The 12,550-nt window shown below is 48.5% G+C and overlaps 1 protein-coding gene across 3 annotated transcripts in view; it reads left to right on the top strand.

The window, feature by feature from the left end:
• Nucleotides 1-22: 22 nt before the first annotated feature.
• B4GALNT3 (beta-1,4-N-acetyl-galactosaminyltransferase 3) overlaps nt 23-12,550 on the top strand; it is a 74,895-nt gene continuing 62,367 nt past the window's right edge. For all 3 annotated transcript variants that reach the window (XR_013929135.1, XM_080393517.1, XM_080393516.1), the window contains exon 1: nt 23-5,381. Coding sequence is in view for 2 of the 3 variants with exons in the window: in XM_080393517.1 (XP_080249643.1) it covers nt 5,240-5,381 (142 nt within the window). In the remaining variant the exon portion in view is untranslated. The remainder of the gene's footprint in view (nt 5,382-12,550) is intronic.

Here is a 12,550-nt window from a genome sequence, read left to right as displayed (position 1 = left end):
TTGCATTTATCTTCCCAAGTTGCTTTGAATTGTAAGAAATGTCCCCTTTACTCCCTAAACAGTTATTCTTAAATGTGCAAGTCTAGCTGTAGAAGTATACACATTTTTTAGCATGTGGACTGGGATTATGTACCAAAACGTGCTTAGATACAGTGCAGAAGGCGAGAGAGGTGAAAGCTGTGATGATTCCTTTTGGTTGCTGTATTCATAGGACTTAGGCACAAAGAACAAAAAGTTGGTTTTGATTCTGATGCTCCATCAAAAGTTTTAGGACTTTTTCTGAAACAGGCTGTTCCTGGAGTATTTGAGAAGAGTGGGGTGGACTTTGGATATTTCCCATTTAGCACCAAATGAACTGTTTGGAGAAAGGGTATCTCTGAATATGAGTTAGAGTGGCAGCCCTTCAAGTAAGCTCCAAAAATACAGTTTTATAAACAGAGCCCTCAGTGCGGTTGACTATTCACTTACACTACATTGCATGTTTTAAGACTTGCGATGCCGTTGGATTGGGGACAGGTTGCAAATGTGTAAATATGGATTATTTGTTTTTACTTCAGAAAACCTAGAGAGGCCTTCAGCCCAGAAGTGTTTCAATGTTAAGACAATGATTAACTAGGCAGGCATGAAGGGTTTCATTGTTGAAATGGGTTTGATCTGAATGAGGCACTCTGGATTTACCCTGGTGGAGGACGTCCAGGATGTGCTGGATTCTCCTGTATTGATGCAGAGATCAAATTGCCTTTCACTGTAAACGTTTATCTCAGTATAAAGTCACTTCTAAACTGTCCAGTAAAACAGGTTTTTTCCTCTTCAGTGCTGGGTTTGGTGGATAGAAGTCTGCCCAGTGCCATCACAGGGAGAGCTGCTTGGATTTGTATTCTGCAGTGTCCCTAATAAAATGACTGTGACACAACTTTGGAACTTCGTGAACCATAAGGATGATGAGCACAGTCACTTAAAATATGAACTAAGTACTGGTACCTTTATGATAGGGGAATGAGGAAATTTAGGCAAAACTTCAGTCAGATTTGAAAACATAGATTTCCAGAATGTTCAAATATGTAGATATATCTTTCATTATGGTAAATGTCTAAACCCTGAAAGGTCTTTTGAAAGTTTACAACTTAAAATATTTTTTTTTTCTGGAAGTGCCAATGTGTGCTTTAGATCTTGAGAGATTGTTCTGATGTGCAGAAAGCAATTCAGGCCAATTTGTGGGGCAGGACCTGCAGTAGGAAGGTGCTGCTAGAGGTACTGGGTGGTGTTCACGTATAAATGTGTTGTCTTTACAGCTGAAAGGGTGGGCAGCAGTTTCTGTGTAATTTTATCTGGACAGCTAGGGCTTGAGAGCTATGAGAAGAGTTACACAGTGAAAAGACAGACTCACGAATTAGGCTTTCCACCCAGACAAGTAAGTTGTAGGAGAGTAATAGATGTTACCATTGGTGCTGTCAGTCAAAGTTGGAGCTGAGGGAGCATAGCCATGTGAGCAGAGGACATCTCAAACCCCAGCTCCGGCCAGTTCACACAAATGTTGGCAGCATAACTACTGGTAAAAATCCCATTGCTGATTAATAGAACCATTTTAGCAAAACCCACCATATCAGCACAACTTAACTGGGCAAGAAGGTCCTTTTGCTAGCAGTTGTTGTGGGACCATGCCGATTCCTTTACTGTGGTGTTAAACTGCAGCACTGACAGGGACGTTTCTGGGGTAGCTCCACCAGTAATGCCTTTTAGAGCCCAGTCTGTTCCTGAGGAGCCAAAAAGGGAAATAATGGGGAACTGTGTCTTCAGAGACTGCCTTTTTCTCTTAGAAACACTTCTGCCTTTGAGCCGTTTCGATGATGAATGTTGAGATGAAGTCATTATTTGTGCTTCAGAGCATGGCTGAGGTCAGGAAGAGGGGTATGGAGCCACCGGGGTGGTGAAAGCTAGGGACAGTTGGGTATCTTTGGTGTGGAGCTGGTAATTAGTGTTAAAATTAAAATTACACAAGAAGAAAGAAGGGAAGGAGCAAGTGGCAGATAATTGAACCTTTGGGGAGCCTACAGAGAAAGGATGTTGGCACAGAGCTAAAAGTAATTTACAGAACAGAGAAACAGTTGTTAGATAACTAGAAGCAAAGCATAACAAGAAGAGGCAGGGATGCACAGAGATGGAGCTAGACAGGGGAGCAGGGAGGAACAGGAGATGCGCATCGTTAAGTGCTGCATTCATATCAAAGGCTGCTTTTATCATGAGGAAACGTAGCTGAAATACAAAACAAACAGAAGCCCCAATAAAGCAAAAAATACTCCAGTTGGCACATCTGGCAAATAGTTTCTTTGAAGCGGGTATTTAGGGTAGGCTAGGAGAGGTGTATCCTGAAGCAAGCAGCGACCTGTCAGATGTTCAGGGATGGTCATTGGGGCAATCAGCAGTGACCCTGCCTGAGTCATCTAAATATGGCGCAGACCCTATTCCTGCATCACTTGCTTCCAGCTCACTTGTCGTTTCCTTCCCTGATGGGGTCAACTCCAGCATATGGCATTATTGCATGCTGTGGTTTCCACCACTACTGTGTTGCACCCAGTGAAGATGAGAAGATGCAGAGGTCTGGGCACGCACTTGTGTGACTTAGGATGCTTGAGAAATTAGGAATACAAGACTGCTGGTCAACTTGGGGTAAAAGCATCTATGTGAGGTGTTTTTAAAACATTACTGTGAATGATTTTACTCCTGGGCACCACTGCTTGCTGCAATGAGGCAGTGGTCCAAACTAAGTTACTTCAAGTACAGTGTAGGGCTAGTCAAATTCCTCATTGCACAATTTATTACATCCAGATTAATTTTCTTCCTTAATATTGTTCTATTGTAACTATATTGTAACAGAAATCAACATACCACACTCACTTCCTTAAGCTTTTTCTCCAGCCACAGGAGCTTTTCTGTGTCTTCATTATAGCATAGTTCTATCAGAAAAAAGATTTTGTTTCTTTAAGAGTCAACAATACTGCTGTTAGCCTATAATTTCATTTTCCCCTCCCCTCTATTTTAGTACCATGTTCACAAGAGAAAAATGTGCTTTCTTATTTTAGTATTTTAATATCCAACAGTTTCAACCAAGTGCAGTCGTCATTTTTCAGACTTAAGGTTGTTTGTTTAAGAAATGCAGACAACTTCCAGCTAAGAATACATCATTCAGTTCTCATTCTTTAAATGGTAAAGTTTAATTTAGATCTATAGTTATTATAATTTTTCCTAGGTTTTTTTTTTTTTCAACAAATATAAAAAACTTGGTTTATTTTTCTCATGCTGAAAAAATCACAAACCAACACACCACCAAAAAAACTCGAACAATGAGCGTCATACCCTTACATGAGATTTCTGCCGCACAATGATTAAATTGGTGCACGGCTTCAAGTTTTCAGTCGCATGGGCACTGGTGGCCCTTGCTGTTTGTGCTGGAGGAGAAGGCACCTTGATTCGTGCTGGGACCGGTGCCACAGGCACCTGCAGCCTCTACCAAGGTAGGAAGGAGGAACACAATGTGTTGCATCTTTGAAAGCTGCAGAATGGACCTTGACCCCAGGGAGGCAGGGGAGCCCAAGGGCAGAGCTGCTCACCGGCCTCCCCCACTACAGGATGTGTTTCCATCTTGAGAAACGTCACTGTCTTTCCACCTCCACATGGAGGTATAAAACTCTCCAGATATACTTTCCCAAACCAAGACAAATCTGTCCAAAGCAAAGCTGAAGGGAGATGGCTCTGAAACCTTTGTGAGACATTCAGAAGAAGGAAACCTATTGCCTGTCTGTCCATCCCAATGTGTGACAGATAATGGCAGGGTCTCTAGGTGCTGCTTGGACACTGGGAAGAGGGTGTTCAGCACAGATGCTGCTCCTGTCCCTACCAGTACAACACGTGGGATGCTGGCACTCTGCCAACGTCGGTCTGTCCCAGCTGGGACTCACACTGCTCTCCCATGGCCCTCCATGCCATTTAAAAGGCTTTTGGCACATTTTTGAAGGCTAAATAATGATGAGCATCCTTTTGCACAGCCTCCCACTTCAGAAGGCTACTGCTGTGAAAGGAAGGTGGACCTTCAAAAGAAGGTGTATCATTATTGCACACGTTTTAAAAATAAACTTCAGCCTGAGGGTTTCTCTTCACGGTTGCATAAAGTACAGGGGCTGCATCAGTGCAGGACCAGAGCTGTGAAGGGCAACAGTTGGTGCCAATGATCCAACACCTGTGCCATACGTGCTTGGAAGGAGGGTATTCTGGACTAGCTCCCCAGCAGGACACATTACATGCATCCCAGACAGCATCTTCCAGCTTCTTTTCACCCAGGAGGAACCCAGTTTTCATCCTCTGGGACCATTTGGCAAATGAACCAACCCACAGCACAGCGGGGGTCAGCTGGGAGAACCTCTTCAGAAGCGTGCATGAGGTGTGAAATGAAACACAAAGCACACCCAAGGAAGGTCCTGGTTGGTCTTCATGTGGGTCTCCAAGGTCCTCCCTCTGGGGGATCTGAACGGTGTGATGCTGCATCTAGCCAGCTTGCTTCAAAAAGCGAGTGTGCCCCGTTCCTCCTGAGCAAAGCACGCGGAAGTAAACGCACTCGTTGCACGAGGTGCAGGACACGTTAACGTGGATGCAGCTGTGCGCAGCTGTGCGAGTTCGAATCGCCCCTCGCGTCCTGCTTCCCTCCACGCACAGGAGCCACCATCTCCCGACCTCCCACCGGAGGGACCCGCCAGCGCTCCCGCCGGCACCACACCGGCTTCGAGCAGGACCGGCAGCCGGGGCAGCGTGCCCGCCGCCGCCCTGGCGCAGCTTTCCCGTAGCCTTGGCGGGAGCGGAGAGCCCTGGCAGCGCTGCCCCGCGGGACGCCGGCGGGGACGGCCCCGGTCCGGGTCCCGGTGCCGGCGCCCGGCAGCGCCCAGAGCGGCCGGAGGGCGGTGAGGGACGCAGCCCCCGGCTCGGCCCCGCGGGGCGGAGGCAGGTGCGGGGGGCGGTGGCAGAGCCCGGCCGGGAGCTGCCCCGCGGGGGCGCGGCGCCGCCCCGCACCTGGGCCCGCCCCGCGGAGGAGGGGGTCCGAGGCAGCGGCGCCGCGCCGTGCCGTGCCGTGCCGAGCCGAGCCGAGCCGAGCTAGCCGAGCCGAGCTAGCCGAGCCGTGCCGAGCCAGCCGAGCCGGCGGCGGGAGCATGCCCCGGGGCGGTGGCGGGGGCCGGGCGCCCTGAGCGGCGCCATGCGGGGCCGGCTGCTGGCGCGGCTGCGGCGGCGGCGGGTGCTGCGGCTGCTGCTGGCCCTGGGCGTGCTGGCCCTGGGGCTCTGGGCCGCTTACCTGGAGCTGGTGGCCGCGGCCGGCGGCGGGGCAACCCCGGACCGGAGTGAGTTACCCCGCAGGGTACCAGGGGAGGGGAAGGCGGGGAGGGGGGTCCCGTCCCGTCCCGTCCCGTCCCCGCACCCGTCCCGTCCCCGCGCTCCCTGGGGAGCCCGGCGGGTGCCCGGGGCTGAGCGCAGCCCGCGCAGCGGCGGGCGGGCGGGCGGCAGGGCGCTGCCGGCGGGCGGGAGCTGCTCCCCGGGGAGCCGTTAGGGACGGCAGTGGGTCCTGTCCCTCGGGAAGGAGGTGGGTGTTGGGGGGGTTCGCTTTTCAGCCTTCGGTCTGTCGGCTCTCGGCCTCGTCTCGGTCAGGAGGGCTGTCAAAACGCGACCTTGCTGGAATTGCAGAGCCCGGAGTCATGGCTTTGTGGTGCCTCTTGTTCTTGGTGCTAACCTGGAAGGCAGCAAAGAGTCTTTGAATATTGCTTTGATGAGAGAAGTATGCAAAGGAGGAGGGAATGCGTACCCTGGAGATGCACACCACCCGCCTCGTAGCGGGTTCATTACATGCATGCTTCTAGGAGTACAGCCACGGCTGATACCAAGTGCGGTTAGCTTCTTTCTTTCCAAATCAGAGGAAAACAGTTATTTCTGTCAGCATCATGTAGGGTTTATGCTTCTCTTTTTTTTTTTTCACAGCCACAGGAAAGTTTTGAATGGCCCAAGGTTGTGTAAAAGCCTGGGATGTTGTTGCTGCCGGGTTTAAAATAGTATCAGTGCTTGGTGCCAATCTAACTTGATACTGGTTTTTCAAATACACGTCACCATTTAACTATTAATACTTCTCAGTATCTTGATCCCTTCACAACACATTATAAACCCCTGACTCTTGGTGCCATGAGTCGGGCTTGGTTTCAGCCTTAAAGTTTAGACTGGCTGTGCAAGGAGCCCCATGAGCATCTACTCCTACAAAGTCCATTACAGGACTTCAGCTTGTCCATTTGTTCTGTATTATTTGTGATGTTAAGGCTAAAAACACATTTATTGTTCCAGCAGCAGAAGAGATCTGATTTCTTTGGTTAGGATAAATCCTCTAATGATAAATCTTTTTATGCCTGGTGGATTTGATTGGGACATGAGAAGGTGGGTTGCACTACGAGTCTGCTTTGTGTTACGTCTTTCAGGCAATCTAGCTGTGCCTCTTTGCCAATACCCCCCTAAAGATCCTTAGAGGAGACCGCAGAGGTATATAGAGGAGTCGTGCAGTGCAGCAAGGGAAAAAACAAACCACTTGGAGGTATTTAAAATAGTGGTTATAAGGAGAGAGGGGCTGAATCAGGTGTTTGGAGCTGTACAGCTGACAGTCCTTTCACTGCCAGCAATGCAAAGGGACTGGGAGGGGATGGGAGAAACAGGCAGCGAGCGTGAGGATGGAAGAGTTGCACAGGAGCAAATGACTTCTCTTATGAATTGGGTTCTTCCTCTTTGCTTTTAGACAAGGTTATTTTTACATCTCTGTTGTAAAAGCCATTCTCTTTTAAGACTGAAACTGGAAACAGTGACATGAGTGTGGTCACCACCAACTAAATCAAGATAAGGAAAATAATTACATTCTATGACAGTTCAATTACATGGAAGTCCAGGTTCTCCCAAATCCACCAGAGACGTTGCTGTGCATTGCATGTGGAAGGTGTTTAAACACTGCTGGAAAGGGTGGGAGGGTGAAACCCTCTGGCAGGCATCTCCTCACAGCTCTGCATCATGGAGGGAGAGCAGCTGTGCCTGGGGAGCCAAGGCTCTGCAGGCGCGCCGGGCACTTGGCATCATGTTTTCCCAGCCTCGTGGCCAGAATTCTGGAACCTGCTAACAGGAGGAAGGTTAATCTGTGACCCTCCCCACCCTTCCTTTTGCCCCTGTACCTCTAAAAGCCTGCTTTGTTTAAGAGAAATCAGAAGTCTGAGTGAAAGACAAATAGCATTTGTTTTCTTTTGGCTGTTAAAACTAAGTAATGTTTTCTTCTCTGGGGACTGGGGCGGCTGTGTTTGTGACTCCATGTGGTGACTCTTTCCAGAGATCCCAGGGAGCTGATGCAGGAGGGAGTGGCTCCCAGAGCAATTAGTACTTTTCCCCTCTTTCTGCATTGTTTTCTGTTGCATGTCCCAAATGGGAATACTACTGTAAATCACACCTGGGACCAATCGAGAGCTACCACCTCATCTGATGCAACAGCCTCCCCAGTTATTAATGATAAAATATAAAGGCTGTTTATTGGGTAGTTTTTCTGGGCAAAAGGCTAAGAGGCTCCATCCGCTGAGGCCAGAAAGCGGAAGAGCTGCTGGGCTTTGAAGGAGATCTACAGGAGATCACTGTGTCCATTCTCTGTGTCTTTAACGGAGTTTCTTCTTGCCTCCCTAAATGGCATTGCAGAACAGCCTGTGTATGGAAAGCCAAGTATGTTTTCTCTTTCCAGAGAGGTGAGCCCTCCTCTTGCAAGGCTGTAAGGAGTCACACAAAATAATCCCTTTCCTCTACACCATGCATGGCATGGAGCACAAGCTGCTGTGATGCCCCCATGCTGCCCCTGCTCCCAGGTCAGTGCCTTAGAGCAAGTCTTCAGGCATGGTCGATCCTCTCCAGCTTTATGCTCCTCTTCCCCCACCAGAACAGTGTGTGGTGGAGGAAGCAAATGTCAGGTGGCCGGGGTATGGGTGTTTGAGTAAGTGATGCTTAAAAATTGAGGCCCGGTTGTCCTCCCCTGATGTATATGGGGAGCTCAGCTATGCAAACATATAAATAAGTTTGGGTGAAAGAGAATAAAGGGCCTTGCTAATCATTAGTACCCGTTGGCTTCCATGGCACTGCGTCACTGTACACTGGGAGAGGCTCTGGCTGTGAGGGTCATTTTGCTGTAATGTTAAAGTCAAAGATTGAGGGACCAGCCTGAGGTGCAGAATTCTTGCTTGGTATACCCCATAGGTTGGGGCTCATGCGTGGCCAAGTTGATCTGAGCCCTTTTCTAGCTGTCTGAGAGGTTTGGGTTGGGCTAGACAGGGACAGATCATGGTATTGGCTGTCATGAATTGGAGCGGTCCTTTGAAGGTGATGCTGATATGGTCAGTGGGTCTGGTCAAAAAAAAAAAAAGATGTGACTGCATCAAGGTATTCCTACATATTCTTCCCAGGGGGCCCTACTAGCAGGACTGTTGTATCTCATTTCTGTTGTTGTGAAGCTTGCTCCTTTTTTTATTTTTTATTTTTTTTATTGAGCATATTTTTGTTGCTCTGCTGCCCAACAGGTATTTATGGGAATCTTAAATATGTTTACAGCTGAGTGAAGAAAAACAAGCAGGCTGATGTGAGTTGAAGATGGGCACAACTCTCCTCACGTGAAATGTGGCCTGTTGTCATCCAAAACAAGTTGTAACAGGCAGGACACTGCCTCCCTGCCAAGAAATCCGAGGAGCTGGAGACAATCTCTTTACTTCCACTGCTGAGAGGCACTAACCTCTGTGGAGTGGGCTCTCCAGTAGAAATGTTTTTCTCGTCTTTAGTAGCTGCTATACAGCACGCTTTGCTCCCACAAGTGAATGCCGGAGGTGGGAACCTCTCCTATTTCAAGGGTAAATGAGGTGTTGGGGAGGGAGAAAATACCAGTAAAGCACAGAGCAGCCAAATCTGGAGAGCGATTCCTGCACTGTGCCTTTACTGCTGTAATGCTGTTGGCTTGGCAGCGCAGCTGGAAGGGGCAAGGGCAGGAACAGGTCTCCCTCAGGGAGGACTCCTCACCCCAATACCCTGCCTCTTCCAAGAGCTGCCACAATACTTTGGATGGAAAATCTGGTGGGATGGGGATCTCCTGCTACCTCTGGTTTTCCTCTTCTGTGCCCAGCAGTGCCTCATCTTGCCCACCCATGCAGAAAGGTGTGACTCCGAGGGAGCAAGCCTGGCATCAGCGAGCCATGCTTGCAGGGAGGGAGGATGTGCAGTGATCCCCCTTTGGTTTAAAACCTTGTGTCAACATAGTAAAAGCAAATCCTGATCCCTGCAGAAACTTGGAGGTGAGGTCATTCCCAGCCGTTGCTGTGCAGACTCTTGTTTTTTCTGCTGCAAAGACCATGGTATCTTGGGAGGCGATAAATCACTTGCACTGATTTCCTTTATACAGGTGTGAGAGTCGCGCTGAGCCAGGCGCAAGCAGGGTGTGCATGATTAGATTAGAATTCTGGGAGGTGCAGCTTGTAGGAACAAGGGGTTCAGGGGAGGCCTTCTTTAACCTGCCTCTCTGGCTACTTCAACCTGTCCCTGTTCCTCCAGATGTTATTGTTGCGTGTAAATAACAATGGGACTGTGTTATCTTTCTATCTTGGATTGTGACAAGTGGTTTCTGTCCAACTTCTCGCTTCGTGGACTGCCACTTTTCTCACTCAGGGGCGTGCAGTCCCATTCTCTGAAGTGGGAAATAGGGGCTCAGAAGAAACTATGGAGATGAGCAAATAAAAAAGTCCTTATGGCAAGACTTCCACGTCCCCAGTATTATGTACCTCTTTAGTGTCCCTTTCCTTCCCCAGAAAATTGGTTTCTTACACCCCTCACCATGGTGAGCTCTCTCTGATCTTCATGCACCCAAGCTACTACAGAGCAGCGTGAGTTGCTTTAAAACTGACCTGAGTGTTGGTGTGAATGGGCAGGTGCGTGTGTTTGTCTGAGGAAAGTAGCTGGTAGAAAGCTGAAGTTGCTCATTTAATGTAACTCATCGACTTCCTTGTGTAGCTTCCCTGCCCAGGATCCTCAGCAGCACCTATGCGTAAGGGTGAGCACACCTACACGTCCAGGTTCATTCATATGCACGTGGGCTGACCTTAGCAATCGCTCACACGCAAGGTTACTTGCCTGTGCATGCACAGTATTGCTCTTTTGCATAGCTAATTGCACCGTAGGTTACTGAGTGCCCATGGGGAAAGACTGGACCGTGTAGCTCTCCTGTAGTGGCTGAAGTATCTGCTTCCTCTCTGTGGAAACTGTTGACCCAGAGGAAAAGTTAAAACCAGCTGTCACCCCCAGAGCACCTCATCCTGACTGAAAAAATGCGTTGACAGCAGGGGAACATCTGTACCATGAAGTTTGCATATGATATTTCTGGGCTTTTGAAGACACTAGTGAGACTTTAATTCATAGGGACTTGTGCTGAGCAACACCGTTCCCCAAAGCACGTTGTGGGCCGCTATAGCTATGGGCAGAAGGATGGGCACTGCAGGTGGGGCAGATTTTTCACTTCCAGGTGGTCAGTTTGGTCTCCCTGGCCAACGATCAGAAGTGCTGTCACATCTTGCTCTGCACTGGTGTATGGGAAGGGAGTCAACATCCCCAGGCCCGTAGTCACAGCACAGACCTCTATCATGGACTCAGCAGAGAAGCCAGGGCCACTGAGCCGTTTGGATCATATGCTGGCTTGGTTGTGAGGTTCACTGGCATCGCAGCCAGGGGATGCCTCGTGCTAGCTGTGCCACACCTGTCCGGGGCCAGCATATCCTTTCACTGCTGCTGGGGTGTGTACTGCAGGTAGCTTGTGAACCTGGCTTTTTTTACCTCTTGACTTGAAGTCAGGTAGGGATGGATTTGCCTCTTAAATAACCTTTTTGTAGAGCGGCACTAAGTGCCTGGGTCCCTGCGCACCAAGTGAGAGTTGTGAGTGTTTTGTTTTCTTGGAACCCAGCTTGCAGTTTGTCTGGCCACTGAAGATCCCCAGATCGTTTCCAAACATTTCATATTATCATTATAAATAAACTCTTGCACCATCCCTTTATCCGTGACAGATTTGTGTAGCGGTGTGCCAACACTGCATGTATTCCTGTACCACACCTTCCTTTTTTGAGCCAGTCTGGATTAGGATGACCTGGATCTCATGGAGTGGTGCCCTCCTGTGCATCTCATCTGTGCTGTGAGGTGGGCCGAGGAATGCTGTTGTCTTCTGGAGATGCGTTTCTGCGTATGGTATAGTAACATGAAGGCTCTGCCTCCTTTCGCCTGCAAGCTCAGGCAGGTGTGAAGGAAGAGTGGTGCTGGGAGAGATGATGGACACAGTCTTTCATCTGGCTGTTTGGAGTTACTGACATCCACAATATGGTAAAAGGCAGGATGTTTTCCTGAGGACAGAGGTCGCCTTGTAGGTTATGGCAGTGGGGAACGGAGTGATGATGGGGTTCTTCCTCCAGTGTTTACGATAGCCTCAAGAATTGATGGGATTATGTATTTCGTTGTACTTTGACCTTTCCTTTCCTATTCGTTGTTGCTGTGCATTGATGTTCCCTTTTCCAGTCCCTTCCCAATTCAATTGCTTTTTTTTCAGGCTTGCAGTAATAGCTGAGAAGGGCTTTCCAAGAAAAGGAAATAAGCTATCTTATATAGATGTGGTTTAAGATTTAAGAAAGATCCATGTCATGCCTTGGGTGGAAACAGATGTGAACCTTGTCCTTAGATACTTGTGCTTTTCATGATGTTAGAAATTCGTAGTCTGTGTGTAATCAGCCAAACCAAAATACACTGGGATTTTGACCAGAGCTCCTCTGTACTTCTGTTTCCCTGAGAAGACTTTCCCATGCCAAAGCACAAAGGCTTTGATATTCCTGATCCGGAGAGAGCCCCCTATCCTTTGAGATGCTAAGATAGTCTGGGATAACATTGCTGTTAAGTAAATCAGCCTTCTCCAAAGATGTCTCAGAACAATAATTCATGCTGGCATAGTAAAGAATTTTAAACAACTACACAGAATAATAAGATGCAATTACTCTTTGAGATGCCGGATGTTTCCAGACAATCCAAAGGTTGTCAGGTAGACCTGTGAGTCTCCCTGAAGCATCAGTGCACCTCTCATAGGGCCACTAATTCTGATTGTATAATTTTCTAAGGCTTAGTTATTTCAGCATTCTGTGACACTTTCCCATTTGAGATTGTTTTTGAGGGGGAGAGAGGTCAATGTGGCTTTTTAACCCCTTTGTTTTTAGAAGGTGGAGGTGCTGTCTCCTCTTACTTTCCATTGTAGGGCTATCTGATACCCTTACGTGGCAAAAGTATTGCATCTTGTGCTAGTCTTGCTTTTGTGTCACTGTTTTTCATCAGAGATGCAAATGGTAAGTCCCGGGCCTTTACGTCATCCATGGAGGTTTTCTCCCTTCCTGGCTTCCATCTCAGTGACCTTGATGTTGATTTCAGGCAGTCTAAATATTCTTGGGTTTTTTCC

Source organism: Falco punctatus, assembly GCF_963210335.1.
Source record: "Falco punctatus genome assembly, chromosome: 6".
NCBI lineage: Eukaryota > Metazoa > Chordata > Aves > Falconiformes > Falconidae > Falco > Falco punctatus.
This window is presented reverse-complemented; position numbering and strand designations above follow the sequence as displayed.